Here is a 23982-nt window from a genome sequence, read left to right as displayed (position 1 = left end):
ATTGCCTTTATCGGTAGTTATTGCTCAGCCAAGAACTGAGTAGGGAAGCAGCACTTTGAGGATAGAATATATCTGAGAGGTTGTTTTTTCAAGTATGCTTCAGAGAAGGCTGATCTCCTCTCAGAAATAACTTGAATTCCCACAGCACCACACCCTGCTTTGAAGGCAAGGATGTCAAACAGGTTAGCTTTCCCTCTGGGACGGAGGCGGATTCAAAGCGTGCTGACTCCCTTCTCATTGGGTGCTGCTATGGCGTCTTTGGCTCTCTACGCTCCCTGCCTGGGCAATAAATAGATTTCTTACAGGGCAAGTGGCACCTATGGTGCCTACAGCTTGGCTGTAGGAGGATCATCTGCTCTTTTTACTCATCTTGTTCTAGAAGAGGGTTTTAAGGACTTCTTTCTTTTTGTTGGTGCTTGAGTGTGATGGTGAGGGAACTCTTTGGACACAGCTGTTGATTTCAACATCTCCCTCAACCTGTGGCACAGCAGTTGCAACATCTACTGTCATCATTTGGAAAAAACCAATCAGTGCAATCAAGGCACAGCATAGAAGACCATGGGGAAATTCAGAAGTATCCTTCTTTTGTGCCTTGGCTTTCTTCTAGTCCATGTAAGAGGTAAGTGATCTTTGCCTTGGCTTATTTCTAGAGTAAGATTATTAAAAATGAAAATAAAACCAAAAATCTAAACACCAGTCCCTGAAGAAATGTGTTTGCTTATTTGGAAATGCTTGTCTGTGTTATTTTTGTTCCTGCTGTTTCATAAGAACCATTCAAGATTGTTTAGACAAGGACTTTTGCAGTTTCTGGAGAGATATATATCTGCTCATAGCAGCCAAGCTAGTTGGAGTTTGTTTATTAAAATTCCTTATTTCCACTAAAGAGAAACTCCTTGGTGTTACTCCTCTAAAATTATTCACGAGCTTGGACTTGATTATAAACCTTTTAAATGGAAGCTGTAAAATGAGAGTTTCCAGGGGAACCTAAATTTTCCAAATAAATCCTTAGTCAAATATTAACTTCATGTTTTTAGAGCTTTTCTTGGTTATTGATATTTTGAAATATAATAGTTATATTGTAAAAAACAAATTCTGATTCATTTTAAAGATGTTCATGCTTTCATATCAGTGCATGTGCTTTAATAATTGTAAATTAATAGTTTATTAATCTTAGCCAACACATTCCTGAATATTTAAAATCCACACATGAGCATGGTTGTTTGGTTATGGAGTTTTTTTCTTGCAGGATTGCTAAAGCATTGAATACATTTTATGCATATTTTTTTAAAGAATGAATAGCAGTTGGGAAAATAAAAAGAATCCTCCCATATTGTGGGTTTTTTCTATATTCTAACATAATTTTCTTTTAGCAAAGAATCTTTTTTTGGTAGGAAACCAAATAAGATCATGCTTGTGTGCATCTGCCATGCAGTGTACTTGTAACCTTTTCTTTTTTGTATATTAGTGTTCCTTCAAAAACTTGTAGTGTGGTGTTTGACTGCAGGAAGAAACCAGTCATTAATCATTAATTCACAAAATATAGCTGCTGCGGCTGCTCATCCTCCCACCGCCCCTGAATTAAATGGAGTCCTTAGGAGATCTTGCAGTGATGGACAGTAAAAAAATCTTTCCTTAAATTAGTGCCATAGTTCCATTTTAACAAAGGAGGAACTATTTGGAGGTCTTCGGCGAGTAACGTGGCATAGAAGCAGCAGAGCAGTAGTGCTCTGTGCTGGCCTGCCCCGTGTTATGTTTTGAACAGTGATGATTCATGTGGTTTCTCATCACTGGTATGCAGACTTTCTTGTTCTGGGGGACTCCTTTATATTGAATATTTCTGTTCAAACAATCTGAGCACAGGCAAGCCAATTTCTATGTAATCTATCACTGTAATTACAAGGATAGTCAGCCTAACCATTTGTGCTTTACACAATTTTGAGCCAATTTGGGCCATACTTTGGGGAAGAAGTCATTGCCAAAAGTTGCTGTGGGCTTTGGGCACAGTCTTATGATGATGGAAACTATTTAAATCTCTTTGAAAAGCAAAATTAATTATTGTAAGTCTGTGGCAACAACCACTGAATTTTATCATCAAAGTATTTAGAATGTTTCAGGTGACATATACAGGAATCACTACTCAATCCTAATCAAGACAAGGAATGAGAAAGGTTTGGCCTTGCTAGTTAAAAGCTGGTCTAAATCCTTATGATAGGAATGTCTATGACATGATTCACCTTTTTGTCTGCAATCTTAATTCTTATCTAAACTGTAACCACCTGTGATTGCTTTGAGAAACTACTGGACTACTGTACCAACCATGGCCAAGCCAGAACACATCATTCCTCTTACCATCTAGTATTTCTTTTAAGTCTGGCTATCTTCGGTTAGTTAGACTACCTTGATGGACACATCTCAACAGAAGTGTGGCATAACTAAGGACCACATTGCGTGAGGGAAGTGAGACCTGATATAGTTCAGAATCTTACATGCTCTCTGCACTCTCTTGCTTCTGTTATTTCCAAGCCTACACAGGTTACATAAGGTCTCTCATATAAACTGAGCTGCAACAACTAATTGTCTGGGGGGCTTTTAGCCCAGCCCAAAAGAAAGAAACTTCATAGAAACTTCTTCCACTTTAGTTCACACTAACATCCCACATCAGTTACTGTGTCTTGGCTGACCAGTGGTAATTCAGCTTTGGCTGTGCCTGCACTGCCCACTTAGGGTGTGGTGAGATACAGTTTAGGTCCTAGTCCCCCAGTAACTGAGATCAAGCACTTGTTTGAAACATACTGCAGGTCTGTGTGTGTATGTGTACCTGCAGTGGGGAAGCAGTGCAGCTTGAGGGCTCTCTCCTATATGGTGCTGGAAAGCAGCTGAAACTCTCATTCAGACCTGACTGCTCAGAAATGCTCCTCAGGTTCCAAGGATAGATGTAATCTACAAATCCGTGGTCTTTAAAAACCAAGCGATTGATCACATGTTGAATGGTTGGACTCGATGATCCGGTGGGTCTCTTCCAACCTGGTTATTCTATGATTCTATGATTCTATGTTTAGTGAATAACAAAGAAGTGCAAAGGCTGCTGATGGTTAAGAAACATGAACTTCACTGTGTCATGTATTGCATGCTATGCAGGCAAAAGAACAGCGTTTATTGCTAGCCAGAAAACCATGTACCACCGTTCAGCTGAAGCTGAACTAATTGTATTCTGTATTCTTGGTTAATTAGGTAGGCACTTTATGGTGAGAAAATTACAGACCTGTTTGGATTTGAGACACTATGAGACAGAATTGGAGAGCTGAAAAACACAGTCCTGTTTTTCTTATACTGCTCCATCAAGGCTTGTCAGTACTATGATCCAGGGGTGTGAAGGCAGCTTGATAAATAGTCATATCTGAACTGGTTAAAATGCTAACAGCAACAAAGCTGTTGTGACATCAGAGCTGGGGAGTGCAAACAACCGATTTAGTTACTTAGCTTCTTGGGTTCACTTTTCAAACGTTGCTGCCACATTGCAAGCCTGGAGACAGTGTCCAAATTGACTGTTTTCAGTCTGTATTTTTCCCCTCATTTGTATCAGTGACTGTCAAACCATATCATTGACGGTAATAAATACACAAACAAATAAATGCTATAATTCTTTCTTTAGTAAAAATATGTCTTTCTGTGGTTAGGAGGAGAGAGATTCAGATTTATCCTTCTTTCATTTCAACAGGGGGGCTGACATCTATGAGTATTATGGGGAAATACTATCTAAAATCTGATCTGTAGTACAATATCTCATGAAGACAAATAGGCCATTCCAATTGAAAGAGGAGGCTTGAATGGTTTATGGAAATTTAACAGTCTCACTTCCACTGTGCAAGCTTTGTGTGTCATCAATGCATTTTTTAATTCCTGAGGAATTGGTTTAAAAAGCTTAATCGCAGCAATGTATTTTCAAAGGGCAACAATGCTCCAGATTAAATGAAAACAAAGGCCAGAGCAGGCACTATGACTAGAAGCCAAATTAAAGCAAAGTCCTTTCTTAGGGCACAGGATTTATGCCATCAGTGATGGAGGAACCAGGGACATACACTCCACCCTGGAAACAGTCCTAAGATAACAACAACAAAGCCTCACAGATCACAATCTATATCTTATCAAAACTGCAACTCTACTTTGCAGATTACCATCTGCAAGAAACAGCAATTGAGATATAAACCAGATATTTCTATTCACAAAGATTGTATAGACCCTTTTGTTTCCTGAGCATAATGGAAACAAAAAGGAAAAAAAAAAAAAAAAGGCTAGGTCTTTGTTCAGCAATCCAGTCCAGATTTGCAGAGCATTCCTCATCCCAAATCTCTTGATATGCTTACTCTGAAGGCTAAGCCATCAGATTCTATTTGGAGTTTCCTGCTTTTGAAGTTCAGATACAGACTGATGCTCCATCACTCTTTTCCTAGCGTCATTCAGAGAGGCTTCTCCGTGCACTCTGGCAGCACATGCAGAGGCTTCTTCAACTCTGCAAAGGGAGCCTAGCTGCTTTACTCATTTAGTCCAAATGAGATGTGAGGTGGCTACTGAGAATCTGAAGAAACTTAGTTGCTGAACAGACCTGCTTGCTGATATCCATCAGCTCTTTACAGCATTAGCCTTTTTTAGAAAACTTGTTCTTAATTGCAGGAAATAGACAAGGTGGAGGCTTTGTGTCTTTGCTCTCTTGCATCTTAAACACACAAGCAAAAATGGATACAAAATGTACAGTGAATGGTCTGATCATCCACTTCAACTTGGCTGTGTTGCAACCCCCCTTGGAAGGAATATAGACAATTCTGCTGATTGGTTACTGTGACTTCAGTAGGCACAGGATTAGCTATGCAACAGAATTTATGAAAGAAATTAAACTCACTGTTAACTTGAGTTTAATTTAATAGCACGACTGAGATCTGTTCCTCCCATACTGAAGAGCTAATGATGTTTTGCATGTATTTTACCAGTGTACTTGGGATAAAGGTGGGAAGAGGAATGTTTAAAGACTCTCTGTGAGCAGGAGAAATAAAAAGCCTGGTGTCTTCTGGACCCCCTGCATTATCTTCGTCTCTCTCTGTTGTCTCTAAACTACCACCTGAGAAAGATGTGGCTTAGCCAGCTGGTACATAGGCAGTGAGTGCTCACTCAGTGAGCCAAACACAGCTTTTGCTTGTGCCACACTGTAAAGTTTCAGTGGGAACACTCTTATAGGCGTCTTGTTTGAGCCTATCTATGTGTACAGCTCTCATTAAACCTGATGCTCTCAGACCAAATGGCTGAAAAGGGCCGATAGCTTTGCAAACCACACAGAGACAAAGAGAAGCTTTGACTAAGCAGCCCAAGCCATGGCCTAAGCTTTGTTTCCTTGTGACACAAAGATGAAAATCCGAGTTTCAGTAAGATGCACAGACATATGGTACTGCTTGGTTGGAGATCCAAACTAATTTGCTCTGCCTGTAATTTTACAGTACACACCAGCTTCTTCTGCACTCACTCTGAAACAAAATACAGAAAATTATATATGTTTTATTTTAGGTATGTAGGCCATATCACCTTTGAACGGCTGTTGTTTGTCCACAGCAAAGCAAATATCCTCGAACTAGAAGATTTTCTTTCATGTTTGATGAGACCATGCTGCACAGACCTAAAGCCATTCTTGCTTTATTAGTGAGTCTCATTTTTTGCTATTTATTTAAGTGCGCTCTTGTATGAATAAGTGACAGAGACCTTTTCATTTCCCTTGAATCCAAACTATAAGCAGAAACGGCCTAGAAAAAACATGAAGGAAATAATCAGGTCCATATGCTGTGGTTTGTAGACTGGAACTTAGACCTTAATTATAGATTTTTAAACCATAGTCATTTTCCACCCCAACTCTAAGGGGTTATAATGGCAATAGTTGTTTATGGAATGAAACACCCATGATGGAAAAAAAAAGCTATAGTAACCTCATCAGGAAATATGGATCATGAAAGTATTACATCAAACAAATAGTATCCATTTAGATTTGATCCAAAGCATCCACTCTGGGGTGTAAGCCTTTGTATTTTCCCCACAACTTTTCTCACATGAGTAATTTCCTTTAAACAAACGTAATTGCTTCCTGAATAAAGTTGGACCAGTAAACAGGTCCTGAATCACATACCTGGGAGAATACATCCCATTTTGTCATTACAGGGGAAATATGCCTCATGTTTGTATAATAATCAGAAACGATCTATGTAAAGAGTACTTTACAATTTCAGGTAAAAAGAACATAATATGAGTCCCACCAGTGATTTTGGTAACATCGTGTTTCTTTTCAGAAAAGTCTTCTTCTCATTTGTGGGCCAGCCACTTCTTCCTCAGCCCCTGCCAGCTTCATAATGTTTTAAGCCCATTGTATTCACAAAACAATTCTTATTCAATTACACTGAAGAAATAATTGTCGTTCTTGTTTTTAAATAATGTAAAATCAACTTATTTTCCCTTCCTATCTAGCTCACATTTAAGTTAGTTGCTTCTAATTCATTTGTAACACAGGCAATCTCATCTCAATAATATGACTACTAGCCATGTACTCAAAACCCATTAATTCAATCATATTAACGAAAAAAGGATTTATCTAATACACGTGTGAATATATTCAAGACGTATGTCACCACACATGTATATACATGTATAGACACATTTCCTGATGGATCTTAGCTTCATTTTTAATACTAGACTATGCATACTAAATGCCTGTGAAGTTAATTTCATTTGCCTCATAGCTTGACGCTCATTTAGTGATATTCATATTGTCTTATTTAAATATGCATCATTTTAATGGCCACAAGCCATGTTCATAAAGATCCATTGCAGAACTTAGCCTGCTTATGGAGATTAAAAATTGCAGTGATGCACCATGGTAGCCTTTCAACAGTAAACTTCTGAGTACAGTCCTAATGAGAAATGGGTAACATCCACTTGCAGAATCCAGCCTTGTTCCTTGTAAACCCTCAAAAACTATGGGACTTCAGATCCTTGGAATCAACCAGGTCACAGTGATGATGCATTTAACATTTAGGTCACAAATTCAACCACAGGCAAAAGACACAGGTGTCTGCATTTTAGTAACTGCGTATTTGGGTAACATTTTCAGAAAACTAATAAGGGCAAAGGTTTGGAAACATTAAATATGCATGTGCCCGAGGACACAGCTGTGAAAGGGACTGCCTTGGCAGGATAAGATGACCTCAGATCTATGATGGTTCTGCAGAATGTGTCTTAAATTTGAGGGAACTTACTAAAAGCTGCCACAGTATCTCTGTGGCAAACAGCAACCATAACAGTCTCCATAGCAGAGCAACTAGACTAGCAAGGATTTTGTATCACGGGTCTTCCACACATTATATTTTATAGGCTTATATAAAGCATGGGGATTAGTAAAAGCAAATAAACTACCCAGAAGAATCATGCCTATAAAAATAAATTTATAACTTTGAAGTTTAAGCTACTGTATTTTGATGCTTGGCTTTATGGAGTCTATTCTCTCTTGTCTGGCTGTGACAGGAGAAATCTATTGTTAGCTGTTTAGGCCAGGACTACACTTCAGATTTTTATAGGCACATGTGTTGTGTTGAGATGAGGGAATTACATCCCAAATAAGGCTGGAAGTGCCAGCAAAAGTCCTACTGTTGGTGTAGTTCATTGGGTTTGAGCAGCTAGTATAAACATAATTAAGTCAGGTCTTTTCATGATACAAACTGCCTGTCCATCTGGAAGGCTTGCTTTCTTAGGTTAGGATTTTCTCATTTGCAGCTAAGGACTGTTCTGTGGTATCAGGCAGGAGCTTAAAAGCATTTTCTCAAATTCAGTTATGAATTTTTGTGGACCACCGAATAAAAAACACATTTTATTTCTATGTAAAAACAGGGATATTCCCAGAAGAAAGGCTAGAAGTGATGCAAAGAAACAGAATACTAGCCCAAAGCAGGAATTACAGAGATAATGCTGAGATGATACTTCCTGCACAGCTAAACCTTTTCATAACTTTATCCAGGATAAAAAAAGAAACAACAAAAAGCACACACTAAAAACCCCAACCAAATAAAAAACATGAAAGGAACAAAACTGTTTAATCTCCCTACTAAAATTTCTTTCATTCTCATTTTCATCGCTATATTTCCAGCTGCTTCTATTACAGAAGCTTGTCCAAAAAAAGGCCAATTTTGTAAATGGAAAATGAATTTCTTTCACTCTGTTTGTTCTGTGAAGAAGCTTGACTAATTTATTTCTGTTGTAATTTATCTTCAGAGTTCCCTGAAGTGACTGCAGTTCTTATTGAGCTAAATATTTTCTGAGTCCCTAATGTGTTTTTGGTTTTAGATCCACCATTTTGCGGATGTAATCTCGGCTGTTCAGCTATTTGACCATCTGTTATTCTCCCAAATCAGATTCTTAAAATATCTAGGTGCAGTCTCAGAAATGGTAATTTAAAATTCTGCTCCACAAAATCTTACTTCTTGTGGTCATTTGATGTTATTATCAGAGGAAGTAGTGATGGAAGTCCAAGCATGCTTTTAGCTTGTTGGAATATCATTTAGTGTGCTGCACAGATGTCCACATACAATCTGCCCCTCTCTCAAGGCTTATATTTACACAGCCAAAGAGATTTCAACGTAGATTGCTGTCTTACTGCCAGTTAGCCATTCTGTGTTGGTGTCTATATTATTACTTGATTTATCATGAGAAATAATTAAAATAAAATCAATCTGAATAATTTCTGTAGGGGATTTTCAGACTTCTATCTTTTTAAAATTTCTGTAGTTTTCTTCTATTTCTTCCTTGATGTCTCAAAAGAACACCTATGGCCCTTTCTGACTTTTTCAGTAACAGAGCAGGCATGAAAACAGGAGAGGGAAATGTTGGTATTGTCTACAAGAAGGGCAGACATTAATCTACTGTTTTGCTTTGTTTCTCATGCAATTGAAGCATCTGCATCACCTTGTTTGAATTCCACAATGCCTTTTGATTAGATCCCTTCTTCTTCTTTTTTTTTTTTCCTCTTTTCCCTAGCTTCAAAGAAATACTGTACCTGGAAGTTCTCCAGAGTCTTCCTTCACAAGGTGATCTTGTCACATTGTCTTCAGAGCACTAGGACCTCCGTATCTTGTTTCCATATTGTTAGTTGCTGCATGTTGGGACCCGTAACAAAGAAGGCAGTTTGGCCAGCAGCTCTTTGGTGTTACAAAATTATTTCTGATGACTCATTCTAATGAGAACTGGTTTGATTCCTGGTAGCAGTATCCTGCAGCTGCAAGGCTCAGGTCAGACATCCTCCTTCAGCACTAACGATGCCAATATAGAATGAAAACTTACCCAGGATACAAAACCAAAGGACAGTCAAACTTAAGTTGCTCATGTTATTGGCACTGAATAAATGCTTCAGATAAATATAATTTCACTATATAAGTTGAGGCAATGCCAAGATGACAGCCTGCGGGCAGAATGTCTGCATTAGCATAAAACGGTCCCGTTGCTGTGTAGCAGCATGGCTGTGACAGTCCATGGGTAGGGATGAAGGCCAGTAAGGGCTGGTGATGTCCTCAGGGTTCCAGCAGGGAATATCTTCTGAGGAAGCCACTTGTCACTATTATATATTTGTGTATTTTAATGAATTCATATGAAGAAATAACCTTTCAGGGGTTTGCAATATTAACCATCTAAGGACTCAGTCTAAAGGTTACTAGACTTGTCTGAGTGGCCAGAACAGGGGAAAGAGGTGGTCAGATGACTTGTGACTCCGTGATCAGTTCAAATAAGGGATAAAATGTTAATCTATTAATGGTAAAGCTTTATGGTGCTATACGCTTTTTCTTTCCAAACACAGGTTTGTAATAATATTTTATAGGGACAATTTTGTTTCAGGACACTATTTTGCTTTAGGACACTATGTTGTTTTAGGACACTATTTTGCATTCCAGCCTCCTTCATCTTTTCCACCAGATGCAGTTATAATTAAGTTCATGGACTTATGTGAAAATCCTCATGGGAATCAAAATGTTTCTACTTTATGCTCCTGCACAGATTTTTATCTGAGTATCACAGTGTGTTACTGCTGATGATTAATTTTTCCAGGAGCTTTTTGACATAGGCAAGACCTATTACTTGAGAACTGCAAATACTGTGAAGAATGCCATGAAGACGAACAGCACCAGTTCAGAAGAGAGAACTGAGCTGAACTCGGAGTGCTATTGCAGATAGCTTGTAATGACCTCTCTCTGTTCCTCAGTTTCCCTACTTGAATAATAATGTCTTTCTTTCTGTGAAGTGTTCAAGACTTGCTAAGAAAAACACTTCATTAAAGACTTAGCTATTAGCCTTTTAGACAGGATAGTACATAGATGCAGATCAAGAGGCTTACTCAATAGACCACGGTAAAACATTTATGCTTGGGGAAGCCATGGCATGTTGCGACTTTTTGCAGGTTTATACAGGCTGATCTTGTATTTGGTGTGCAAACACAAGGAAATTGATTGGATACATAGTCTGCAAAGAAGTGTTTCATGTAGACTGTGTATTAAAAGTTAGAGTGGAAAGTAAAACTCACATGAACTCACTGTTCGTTCACTTCAAAACCATATGTTTCAACTTATACATTTAAAAATTTTCCAGTTTTATTAACCTGCTGACTGCAAAGTTCAGGATGCTAATTTCGCTTCTGTAACATTTAATGACATCATTGACACCTAACACAGGATAGGAAGAGTTCTTTTCTCCCCTTTCAGATTTTTTAAGGCACAATAAAAAATAAATTAGGTAGACAAATCTTTATATCTTATACTGCTAGCACATGTTACAGGAAGAATGAAAAAAAAAAGTAATTACAAGTAATCACAAGGCAGGCTTGCCAATAAAGCTACTCTCTGAAGCTGAGCTAGTAAAACAATAACGAGGATATTAAAAGTTCTCACTTAATGATTCTGGCCTGCAAGTACTGTGCTGAATGCTACTTTCAGTTGCCTCCTGTTAATAGCCCTTGTGCCCTGTAATAGGTAACTTGTGTTCTTCAAAGTTGTGTTTGCACCGTGGCTGAATATGAACAACATGAGACAGCAGTTTCTCTTTGCACTCCCAAAATGAATGGCTTCCTTGAATTAAATGAGCTTGTCTCACATGGTCAGTTCAGGACTGCACAACACTGGGACAGCAGCTGACAGCTTGCTCTGCGCCTGCACCTGTTTGGATGAATTTTTCTTTTGCTTCTTACTGGTGTTCTGACTTTGTCCAGAGCCCTCAGACTTGGTGGTCATGGAAATGTGTCCACTGACTTAATGTCTTTCCTTCTGTCACCTTTCTTCTAGGTCAACATGATTTTGATTTAGCTGATGCTCTTGATCACCCAGGTAGGTAAATCTCCTATCCTTACTTTTACATTGGCATTTAGACAAAGTAATAGATCTTAAGACTTTTTCCTTGAGGACTGACATATGACGTGGTTAGTAATTAAATTGAAGATATGCAGAACTGGGAAATGCCAGATTTCAATGTTTCTGTCATAAAATTAAAATTTTCTTTAAAGCAAAAGTAGAGGCAGCTTTGAAAACCTACCCTTCATTTTTAGTTTCTGCCATGGTATATAAAGATTTGTTGAATGTAGCTCCCTAGATTTGCACGTACTTCCTTTGTTAAGTTGAAAAAGTTTAAGCTGTTACTGTTTATTGGTGTGTCATTGTGTCCCGCAGAGGATATAATTACCAGGAAACCTACAGTGATCAGAAGACCGACAAGGCCTGTGCTGAGTAAGTAATGAAGACAACAGGTCATAACTAATTTTAGATATGTAGAAACCATATGCCATGAGAGTCTTGATCATATTTGCTAATGTACAACAGCTGAGATTATTTGGGAGAATACTAGCTGTCTTCTGTATGTAAAGTATTTTTTTGACAATTACCAATTACATGTCTTTACTGCTTCCAGTAAGGCTTTAGAGCATGACTGGCCAATTATGTCACATTATTTCTTGAAGATCCTCTTCATACTTTTCCAGCTTGTCCTGGTGTATAACCATTGCTAACTGTTGCTAAAAATGGGCAGAAGTTTTTCTACTTTATTTTTCTTTATCTTTTCTATTAGCAGAAATATTCATAGAATCAGACAATCATTTAGGTTGCAAATGACCTTTAAGATCATCAAGCACAAACATAAATGTAACACTGCCAAGTTCACCACTAAATCGTTTTCCTAAGCAACACTTCTACAAGTCTTTTAGGTATCTCCATGGCTGGTGACTCAACCACTTCCCTGGGCAGCCTGTTCCAGTGCTTGATAAACCTTCTGGTGAAGAAATCATTCCAAATATCCAGTCTAAACCTTCCCTGGCACAACTTTCTTTTCCCTGTTTAATTACTTAATGTTATCTACTATTGATTGCTACAATGACCAGTGTCAGAAAGGAAAAAAAAGGCCCTAAACAGTGGAGGGACTCAAAGGTTTTAGCTGTTGTCCTGAGGATGACAATTAATGGTTCCCAATCAACACCTAGTACTATCAAAAAATCCAAATTCCAACCAACAACAAAACCACACATGTATTTATGACAGAACATTTTATGGTAACATAGGCATTTTTCACCTAAACTGCACTGAAAAAAATTTCTGGCCATCAAACAAAATGCTTGAATCAGGAAATGCAGGATAACATCAGCCCACACCGTGACTTTCAGACTTTTCCTGGATAAATGTTACAAAAATTCCTTAGGTACATGAAAGCAGTAACGTTTTCCACACAATTCTCTGGCTCTCTCTTTGAACAAACAAGGTAGAATTTTGCAGATGTTGTAAATACTTAATCCTGTAATGGTTGTGTACTTCTTTCCCACTCCATTTGAGGAAAAAAAAATAAAATCCAGGTTTGGCCTAGATTAGAAGTCTCTGTTGTAAAATACTGCTAAGTCACTGCACTCTGCTTAGATAGCTGTCCTGACTTCCTTTAAAGTCAGTGGAGAGAAATCACCATATCTAGGGACAGTTAATTTCACGCTAAATGAGGATTTGTTCTCATCCCAATATAGACATTTCAAGTAGGTTACTTGAATTGTAACCTAAAAGTCTGTGTCCTCAGTTATGTTCAAAGGTAACATAAGGATGCCAATATCTGTCTCAGTCAGGTGAAAGGATTTTTACATTTATGGACTCTAAATGTGTTAGAGATGATGTTAGACATGTTAGACAGTCAAATGAATATCTGCCCTACCCGAATCAGTTCCTGAATTCCTGGGAATTAAATCCTTCATGCCTTCGAGAGATAATTATGAAATCTCTTCTGTCACTGAGGGGTTTCAGGGGGTTTAAAGACAAATTAATTTTTAAAAAAAGTGTTAAAAATAAATTACTCGGTATGGAAATGTGCAGAGAGATAAATGTCCTAGCATATGCCTGATGTTTCATCTTAACCTCAGAGTTTCCTTTATATCTCATTCAACCATCATCATTGAGAAATGTGGCTAACTGAGATTATGATTTTGGTTGAGATGGGGCCAATTACTGTACAGGCCAAGCCCTGTGGGCATCATGTCCATCACACATTTGCCTGAGTTGAAGCTCTCCTGTAGGCACCTCCCATCAACAAAATTCAACACAAAATTTAATGAAGGAGAAGGTGATGTTAATCTCTAAATAAGCTGATTATACTCACTCACATTCATCCTGCCATTGATTTTCTTCAGCCATAAGCCCAAACGTGCATACTCATGAGCACCAAGATATGTGTGCTCAAGTGGTCTGATGAACATCATGTGTAGCAAAGGACAAGGTCCTATCTCTGTGGTTCTTCTTGACCAGAAATAAAAACCAGTTTCTGTACAGATCTTTTATACCCTTTAGGAGTCATCAGCTATTAAAGAGAGGTCCTTTGCCTCACAGTCTTGCTTACTTCAGTGCCTCTGAAACCCAGGCCAGGTTTCTGTACACTGTTTGGTTTTGCTTGTCTGGAGTACACAGACTACGTCTACAGACGGTTTTCTGGGTATGTGAAGAGGAAAAGTAATGGAATGGCTGATACATTGCGTCCCATTGCTTTAGGGTGCCCTTCTGCTTATCATCTGCTGACAAGTCGTCTGTGCTGTTGTCTTACCAGAGTGCAGGCCTGCTGGTTTTGACAGAAACAACACATTCCTCAATTTTACTGCTGTAAATGGTGACCTTTACTATCTGTTCTTTTAACCCTTTGCTCTGCTGTTTCTCCTAGCCCCTACTGACACGTACATTTTCATTTGTATTTCATGCATACCAAACTTAACATTTCTGTTAGAAATCTCTGCCTTCCATTGCAGACCCCTGCATTTTAGGTGAATTTTTAATCTTGATAATAAATTGAATCCAGTTTGCAATTTATTGCTTCTTACAGTGCTAGTATTTGACAGGTAAAGGTATTTTTGAAATGCACCTTTCTGCTGGTCAGACATAGACAGGATCAACACTTTGATCAACAGGCTTGACAAGAACAGAGTCATGTAGTTTGCATTTGATTGTTTTCTCATCAGATTTCCTAGTAACATCAAAGCATTTCTGAGTTATTACACAAATCAGACTAGATACTGTGCAAAAGCAGCTTCCCACACACTCCGGATACAAAGAACACGTGGAGGCAGACCTCTGCACAATAGTGCATTTGGATGGATTTTCCTGAGTTTCAGGAACTCTCACACAGATATAATGAAATATATATTTTATTATTTACCTAATTTTCTGTGACAATAAGCATCAGTATAAAAATTCAGGTAAATGTTGTTATCCTTTTTCCTTTGATTTGTTCCAGCACTTCATATTTATAAGAAGCAAGAAAGGGATCCTTAGACTTATAACATCCTTCAAACATATTTCTGCCTATCAGATCTCACTATCATCCCATACACACCCAAAAATATCACCCATGTGCTCATATTCACAACTACATGTTGAAATGAAGTCCCTCTTGTTTATGTATCTGCAGCTCATTGACAAATTGTTTATTGGATGGGAAATTCCATCCTACATACAGTGAGACATGTACATTGTCAGCAGATAACATGCACATGCAGATGTCTAAGTGTATTTCAAATTCTTTATAGCTCAGCCAAAGAAAAGCCAGACTGTTACCCAACCTCAGACAGGCACATATGATCGTTTCAAGCAAAAATTTGTACATCACCATAACTCTTACATAAATCAGTTGATACAATTCTCTCTTCCTAAATAGGTTTATCAATTTCCAGTATTTGTTCTTGAAATGGGTATTCAGTTTTTGTAATTGAATAAATTACTCTTGGACCAAGCATGCAAAGAATAATTTTAAACACAGATATGAATACTAATAAATACGTGTATTTTAAAAATAAATAAATACATTTTAATATTCTAAAAGAGCTAATTTTATTTATGTACTTACGGATATATGAAAGAACTATCTTGACTCTACTACGAGACTTACTCTAAACTTCTTTAATGCAGGAATAAATCCTATGTATTTTGAATGGAAAATATATAATTTATCAATTATTTTGTGGGCAAATATTAAATTTTACTGGAGTTTTCAAGAAAAGTGGAATACCTTACTTGAATTTGTGGGCCTGGCCTGAAAAACAGATGTTTGTCAAACAGCCATTTATATATTTTCTGTTAGAAACTAACATCTCACTTTACTCAAGAATTGTGTGGTACTCATTTCTCTACATCTTCTTCCTCTTCATTTTTAGACAATGATCTGCATTTAGGAGATGCTCTTGGTGGGGGTGAGTACTCTATTCTTCCCTCAGATGTAATGGCTGGGATTTTTTTGTAGTTTTTTTCTGAAGTCTGTCTAATTTGTGGAAAGAAATTTCACGGCTGTAGGAGGAACTATACTATTGGGAGTCATTACAAATCATGCACATGTAGCTCATTGGCCAGAGGTTATCACAGAAAGTGGGGATAGCAGGATGGCCTGTGTCTGGTTGCCAGTTATGGGAGCTTGCAGGCTGGCCTGCTTGTGTGATGTGAAGTCAGCTATAATTTACATTATGATGCCAAGCTACCACCCACGGCTGTGGCTGGGGAGAAGATGTACTATAATGATGCAGGGTGGTGGCCTCTAGCAGAAGGTTGAAGACAATAGCTGATAGTTTATTCAGCGACCAAATATGAGTCTTCCTAATATTAGGAATTAAAGGTAACAGTGGATAGAGAAAGGTGTGAGCTTATTGCAGCTCTGACAGAGTTTAGTTATTATTGCAGTTATTATTATTATTATTGCAGCCTTTGACACAGTTTCTCACAGCATTCTGCTTAGGAAACTGTCAGCCACTGGCCTGGACAGGCGCACACCCTCCTGGGTGGAAAATTGGTTGAATGGCTGAGCCCAGAGAGTGGTGGTAAATGGAGTTAATTCCAGCTGGAGGCCAGTTACAAGCGGTGTCCCCCAGGACTCAGTGCTGGGTCCAGCCCTGTTCTATGTCTTTATCAATGACCTGTATGAAGGCAGTGAGTGCACCCTAAGCAAGTTTGCAGACGATACTAAGCTGGAAGGTAGTGTCGATCTGCTGGAGGGTAGGGAGGCTCTGCAAAGGGATCTGAACAGGCTGGACCGCTGGGTGAGACCAATGGCATAAGCTTTATCAAGGCAAAATGCTGGGTCCTGCACTTGGGGCACAACAGCCTTATGCAGTGCTACAGACTAGGAGAAGAGTGGCTAGAAAGCTGTCCGGAGGAGAAGGACATGGGGTGTTGGTTGACAGCCGACTGAACATGAGTCAATAGTGTGCACAGCTGGCCAAGAAGGCCAGTGGCATCTTGGCTTGTATCAGAAACGGTGTGACCAGCCGGTCCAGGGAGGTTATTCTCCCTCTGTACTCAGCACTGGTGAGACCACTCCTTGAATCCTGTGTTCAGTTCTGGGACCCTCACCACAAGAAGGATGTTGAGGCTCTGGAGCAAGTCCAGAGAAGAGCAACAAAGTTGGTGAAGGGGCTGGAGAACAAGTCTTATGAGGAGCGGCTGAGGGAGTTGGGGTTGTTTAGCCTGGAGAAGAGGAGGCTGAGGGGAGACCTTATTGCTCCCTACAACTACCTGAAAGGAGGTTGTGGAGAGGAGGGTGCTGGCCTCTTCTCCCAAGTGACAGGGGACAGGACAAGAGGGAATGGCCTCAAGCTGCACCAGGGGAGGTTCAGACTAGAAAGAAATTTTTCATGGGAAGGGTCATTGGGCACCGGCAGAGGCTGCCCAGGGAGATGATTGAGTCACCATCCCTGGAGGTATTTAAAAGATGGGGAGATGAGGTACTCAGGGACATGGTTTAGGGGTAGATAGGGATGGTTGGATTCAATATTCCAAGAGTTCTTTTCCAACCTGATGATTCTATGATTCTGTGATTCTGTGTTTCTCTGCTGATCCAAAGACAGAATGAGGGAAGAAACACTTCAAAGATGAGTACTGATGGGCACGATATAGCTTAAGCTTGAAGCAATCAAGCTTTTGTGATGTTCTATAACTTCCAGGTATTTCTATAACATCCAGACCTGACCCAGGAAGTATTCATCATACTGGGCTGTGCTGTGTAGACAAACAAAATCCCTGACTTTGGGAATTTTTGCACCAAATTCTGTTTAGTGTATTTAGAAGTATCTCAAGGATGTGAAGTATTCTAGAAGGGTTCCTATACACTGAAGTAACAAAAAAACCCGATTAGCTTTGAATCAAATTCCACTTGAATTAAGGCTACACAAAAGAAAAATTACTTCTCACCTCATTCCACAGAATCTCTGAGTCATGACTCCAGTCACAGTGTTTCAGTCTTAGTGAATCATAACTTTTACATTATTCTTTCCCACTTCCAGGGCTTTCCACATTTACAGGTTCCCCTGTGGCATTTAGTGACTCTGAATAGCATGTCAGCTCACACTTGATAACACTGAATCTAATTTTGTTTATAATTCCCACATTTATACAGTTGTTTCTTCATGCCTGTACTAATTGTTCCATTCCTACAAGTTTTAAGGGGCACTTTTACTAGAGGATGAGTTTAGTATGTTGATTAAATTATTAATGAATAGCTTAAGTATCTTCAGTGAGACACATTTTCATTCAGAAGATGAAAAATAATGTTTCGCCTAGTTTTTATTACCTTGCTCCATTTTCATTTCAGGACCTTAATTGACAGTCATACTGGGTATAATGGGATCAATGATACATAACTCATTATCAGCAGTTCTGAAAACATTTTTTCAGTAGCTATGCCATCAAATATATCTTCTTATGCTTAGGGAAGATGGAATAGATGCACCATAGGTAACAGAAATGAATAATGGGATTGGTAGTTTTCTGCTTTTTTTTCCAGAACACACAGTTCTGGAACAGAACAAATACCTTCTTCTATTGAATAGAATCAATTGGGCAAAGTATGATTTACAGAATCATAGAATCACATGGTTAGAAAAGACCCTCAGGATCATTGAGTCCTACCATTCCCATCAATCACTAAACCATGCCCCTCAGCACCTCATTCAGCCGTCCTTTAAACACCTCCAGGGAAGGTGATTCAACCACCTCCCTGGGCAGCCTCTGCCAGTGCCCAATGACCCTTTCAATGAAAAATTTTTCCTGATGTCAAGCCTGAACTTCCCCTGGTGCAGCTGGCGGTCATTCCCTCTTGTCCTGTCCCCCGTCACTTAGGAGAAGAGGCCAGCTCCCTCCTCTCCACAACTTCCTTTCAGGTAGTTGTAGAGAGCAATGAGGTCTCCCCTCAGCCTCCTCTTCTCCAGGCTAAACAACCCAAGCTCTCTCAGCCTTTCCTCATAAGACTTGTTCTCCAGCCCCTTCACCAGCTTCGTTGCTCTTCTCTGGACTCACTCCAGAGCCTCAACATCCTTCTTGTGGTGAGGGGCCCAGAACTGAACACAGTATTTGAGGTGCGGTCTCACCAGTGCAAAGCTTTAAGACCCTACCTAAAATCCAGTGACTGCAGTAGGCTAAACTCACTTGAAGTTAAGCATATATCTAAGTAATTTGTGAATCAGAATCTAAACGTTACACATACACACACAAAAAAAAAGCATTATATTTAGTACCTGAGCAAGAAGAAAATACAGTAAAAGGACATATGGCATGCGTGAAAAGTGAAAGAAAAATCTAAGGGGAGGGAGGCTGGTATTTACTTCTGCTACCTAGCGCCAATTTATTGAGAGCTAAATTCACTGTCTGGCTATGATAACAGTTAAATATGTGACTTGTCTGGTTGTAAAAAGGATGGTAAGAGGAGATCTACACTACAGACACTGAGAAAGAGCCCAGAGCATTAACTGTGGCAGGTTTTTACTCAAGTCAGCTCTTGTTACTCCAGTACTGTATGTGCATTTTGGAAACTGCTATTAGTCATCAGATCTCCCACTCTATCCAATGTATCGCTTCTTGATACTTTAGCAAAAACTAAGGCCAAATACCAGCACTGAACAACAAAGATGAAGTCTGAGTTCATTTTGCATGGTTCAAGCATGAAAAATTCATCACGTATTAGATGAATTCAGCATCTGTTAGGTGAAACTAACTTTCAGATCTTAGTAATACCTGCTGATGGCACAGAGATAATGTGTCGCCTCCAGCCCAGAACACCAGCTTCACTGTTGGCTCTGTGTAACTGCATCACTGTCACCTACAGAAACAGAGTGCTTCCCAGCTGTCAGCATTAAACACTGTTAGCACTTGCCAGAAATACATTAAACACTTTCCTTCAACATTTTTGTAAATACTTCTCTCATTTTAATTTTGAAAATATTCCTTTTTACTTTATAATTAGTTTTAGTATCTAACCATTTGTTACTATAGAGCTTAAGACTTTTTGACCAATAACAAGTTCCTGTTCTTAATTCACCAGATGATCAAATTAGCAATAGGTAGAAAATCTCAGGTTATCGTACTCTTTTTTACAGCTTTCAATTTTGCCTAGCCAAACCTCTAACGACATTAATTATCAACAGGTGACATCCCACATAAACCTTTATACCCACCTCTTCCACCACGACCAGGAAGCTATGGTAACTCTGGTAAGAACATTTTTTTCTAAGAAAATCTAGCACTATGAGCTGTTCAGAGCAGATATTTTGAATACTTTACTCTCTTATTTCTTTATTAACAGTTTTTATGATCTCTTCCCTCCACCTCCGTTTTGTAATCACTGTTCCTGGTCCAGTGTTTGGCAAGATTTTCTGAATTTTAGTGTTGGTACCATAAAGCTTTCTTGTCTGCCCAAAATATGGGATGTTGACTCCTAAATGGCACCAGAGTAACACATATAGCCACAGTGCATGGATCAGCCTGTGTTCAAATCCATACTGAGATGCACAGCTGAAATGTCCCTGAGGCATACAACAGGTGGGAACGGGGAGAAGGATATAAGCCTGTATTGTCTTTGAGTGTGGTCCTAGACACCCAGCTAAATAAAGTGGAAATGACACATCTATCTCAGCCATTGTCATGTAACCCATATTTACTTCTGGTATGACTGCATTGGTAAGCCATAGACAGGTGCTTACGTAGTCCTCCTGGAGTCTTTCCTGGAAGGGACCTACTGAATTCTTGCTCCTGAAATTGCTGGGATTTGAGATGTCCATACTACATAAGAATTTGTATTACTGAGAGCCCAAGCCCACACAGGTGCCAATCCAACTGCAGAATGGATAGGTGCCGGCAGTTTTAGTAGTCCAGCTTCCAGGTAAATTTGAATGCGCGAATATTCAGTGCAAGACACCTGATACTTACACCATTTTAAAGCTGGGATTTCAAATGTCCCTCTCCCCTCCCTAGAACATGAAAGAAAGACTGTGCAGGAGAATGGAAGGGGTTACCAGTGATTTGATAATTTTGCAACAGAAATCCTAATCTTTATATTGCAGGAGGTTTTGATGACTCAGATCTCATTGATGGGAAGCCCTTACCACCATTCGTACCAGGTAGTATTTGCCAACACTCCCTGCAGCTTCTCCCTAATACTTGTAACTCAGAGCTGGCTAGTTTTGCTTTAGTGTTAATCTGTTTTTCACGGAAGGTATGGAACAGGAGTCTGCTATTTTTATTTAGATGTTATCCTTCTCTACAAACCATGGCTTTGAGCCTGAATCTCGAATTTGAAACATATCCCTAAGCATTACTGGCATATGTCAAAACCTTGCAGGATTAATCCCTTTGAATTCAACTAGTCCCAAAGCAAGGGGCTTCTACCAAGAACCATAAGTAGATTCATCTGGCCTATGATCTTCACTTAAATTATTGATCAATTATTTGAGTGTCTGGCAGTAGAGAATAGCCAGAGTATACTGGCCTCCCACTCCCTGTGAAATCAGCTTAATGTAGACTGCTAAGTATTATCCTTTTTTTAGATGACAATATTCTTCTCCAAAAATGAAGTGTCAGGAGGATGGATAGTTATTCCTCCAGCCAGTGCAGCTGTCAGTCAGGACTGGAAGGGGAGCTCCTCCCTCACAGTCCTACCAAGTGCCCCCCTTTCACCTTCTGTATGAAATCACACTTTGTTTGGTAAAGGCTTTGTTCTCAAAACAAGATGAAAAACATTTCTTGATGAGACTTCATCCTCTGTTCCAGGAGAAGGGGACCAACATTTCAATCAGGGAACAAACACGGGTACAGTAAATAATTTATTCTATAATTTGTTTCTGATCATTGTAAAATAGTAAGAAAACATTAGCCTTGTGAAAGCAGTACATATACTAAATTAGGCATCGGGATACTGTTTTCACATCAACCATAATGTAAGATAATTTCTAGTCTTCTGCTTGATTCTATTTAATGAATCTCCAATGTTTCACCAAACAATTCTCCTAGTTTGGCAAAAGTACACCTTAGTAAAGAGGATAGATACTTAAGTCAAATAATTTCAATGCCTCTGAAAAAATCCTCTCTCTTTTTCCACAGATTCGGGATTAATAGCTGGAGTTACATCTCCTATAATTTCTGCTTTTGTAATATTAGTTGTAGGATCAATAGCGGCCTACTCTGCTTACAAGAACAAGAGACTTTGTTTCAAACCACAGGGTAAGATCAAATTGGTTTCCTACTTTCTGAACTGATTTAATGCTGAAATAGATGGGAATTTTATAAGCAATTTCAGCAGGAGTAGAAATAGCTCAGGGATAAGGGCATTTGAAAATCTTGTCCTAAACAAGCTCATTGGGCTGTAAGAGATACTGGTAATCAATATTCTTTGTCAGAGACAAGTACAGGAAGCCATAACGTGCCCAGATGATGGATGCACATCATTTTATGAAGAAAATCACACGACTCGAGGTCCTTGCTACCCCAACTGGTTGTCAGGGCTCAGTGTGTGGGAACCAGCTTGTGTTGCCCAGATCAGCCTTGCCTGGGGCAACCCCTTGGCGAGAGTCCCCATTTCAGCTCTGGGCTGGGTTGACCTCCTGCTGTATCCCTCCATCCCCTGCCCAGCCATGAGCCTGGGTGGCTGGCTGGGTTTCCTGGCTTGGCCCTGGACAGGGCTGGTTGCCTTGTCTTCACCAGCTGATGTCTGCTCCATCCATGCGGCACGTTTGTCATCATCCCCCCTCTGCGTGTGTCCGATGCTGGGGAGGTGATGGCTTGGGCTTCCCTGCAGTTGCAGCTCTTCAGGAACAGCCCCGTCCTGGCCACTAGCTGCTGCAAAGGTCAATTTAAACCTCCTGGTTTTGTTATGTGTTCCATAATGGGACTAATGATTAAGACGTGAGCAAAACGCAGAAGGTGGGTGGAGAAACTTGATAGGCACGTCTAAGATAACAGGGATACCCCCAGCACTTCAGAAAGCTGCAGCCTAGGGGAGAAGCTTTGGGCAGGGTTACACAGGGGAGATCCATATGGAGCATGGTCTGGGATGCCTAGGGGAAAGATGGTCAGGGCTGTGAAGGCCCCAGGGTCTGACAGTCACTTATTTCCCTCTGTTCCAATGAACGGGGTTAAACTAAAGCATCAGATTAGTCATCCCGTGGCCCTCTGAAAACAGGGAGTGAAAAAGGGAAGGCTGTCTATATATCTCTAGGGATATAAGGTTCCTAACTGTTGCCTCAAAAGGACTGGAGCAAAGAAAGCCCAGAGGAGCTGGCAAAGGTCATGTATGTGCTGAGCGTTCAATCTTCATTTTTCAGGTGGGGCTGCAGTGTAAACTGCTGAAAGAAGAGTTGCCCTCTGAGCACAGGCTCCTTTGGTTGGTAACATTCAGCCCACAGATCTGACAATTTTTTTTTTCTACTTTATCATTCTGACAAAAGAAAATCTTCCTCTAATGAACATTTGCTGAGACATAGCAATCCTACTTTCTTTTAGCTGACAGTTCTCTCACACCTGGAGCTTTATGTCATCAAAGATGTGTTTAAAACCTCTGGAGACAGTATTGAACTATCTGACCTGCACTCATGAGGGTTGGAAAAGTATTTTGGTTCAAAAGGTATTTTAAATAACAAAGAAATCAAATTTAATATAGACTAAAAAGAAAGATGTGGTTCCTGAACATTTGAGTCACCAAACAATTTTTTTTCCTTTTTTCAAAATTAGCAAAAATATTTAATCCTTCTAATAGAATAGGAATAAGGAAATTGCTGCTCTCATTCATAGATATTGGTTTCTTTAGTATATTTCTGTATTATCCATAATGTTTAAGGAAAACCTGAAGTTGTATAAAGGATTAAAAATTTTAGTGACTTTGCTTTCTGTTTATGTCTGAATTGTAGTGAATTGAGAGGAGCTATAGATGGAAAATTAATTCTTAATTACAAAACATAACATGAAAAGAACATGTATACTGACAAACTACTGCTTAAAAAAATAAAAACAAGAGGAACACAAGCTGATTTTATTTATTTATTTATTTATTTATTTATTACTGAAATGTATTTAATTTTTCTCGGGAACTCGAATTTGCCATAAATTTTGTTTCTTTCCATTAAAAGGCATTAATCTGGCAGGCTGTTTTTTGGGTTTTTTTTAAGAA

General features: G+C 39.2%; 1 protein-coding gene across 2 annotated transcripts; it reads left to right on the top strand.

Moving 5' to 3' along the window:
- The first annotated feature begins 328 nt into the window (after positions 1–328).
- XG (Xg glycoprotein (Xg blood group)) lies at positions 329–23860 on the top strand. Of its 2 annotated transcripts, XM_069875790.1 has the most exons (9): positions 329–619; positions 11346–11387; positions 11727–11783; positions 15719–15754; positions 19970–20035; positions 20885–20941; positions 21591–21629; positions 21921–22040; positions 23141–23860. In XM_069875790.1, exons 1-9 carry the CDS (start codon positions 559–561, stop codon positions 23155–23157), a joined length of 495 nt encoding a protein of 164 aa, XP_069731891.1. In that variant the 5' UTR covers positions 329–558; the 3' UTR covers positions 23158–23860. The 2 variants fall into 2 exon arrangements, with proteins under 2 accessions (XP_069731891.1, XP_069731882.1); XM_069875781.1 differs by lacking the exons at positions 21591–21629; positions 21921–22040; positions 23141–23860 and having other exon boundaries at positions 20885–21248.
- Positions 23861–23982: the final 122 nt, after the last annotated feature.

This window comes from Phaenicophaeus curvirostris, chromosome 1 (genome assembly GCF_032191515.1).
Source record: "Phaenicophaeus curvirostris isolate KB17595 chromosome 1, BPBGC_Pcur_1.0, whole genome shotgun sequence".
Taxonomy (NCBI): domain Eukaryota; kingdom Metazoa; phylum Chordata; class Aves; order Cuculiformes; family Cuculidae; genus Phaenicophaeus; species Phaenicophaeus curvirostris.
The sequence above is the reverse complement of the archived record's forward strand: the minus strand, read 5'-3'. Positions and strand labels throughout refer to the sequence as shown.

Excerpts from the sequence above, each read along its gene's own strand:
- XG (XM_069875781.1), top strand. The coding sequence starts at position 559 with ATGGGGAAATTCAGAAGTATCCTTCTTTTGTGCCTTGGCTTTCTTCTA. Across the intron at positions 11,784-15,718 it reads ACCGACAAGGCCTGTGCTGA|ACAATGATCTGCATTTAGGA; the intron begins GTAAGTAATGAA and ends CTTCATTTTTAG. Across the intron at positions 15,755-19,969 it reads AGGAGATGCTCTTGGTGGGG|GTGACATCCCACATAAACCT; the intron begins GTGAGTACTCTA and ends AATTATCAACAG.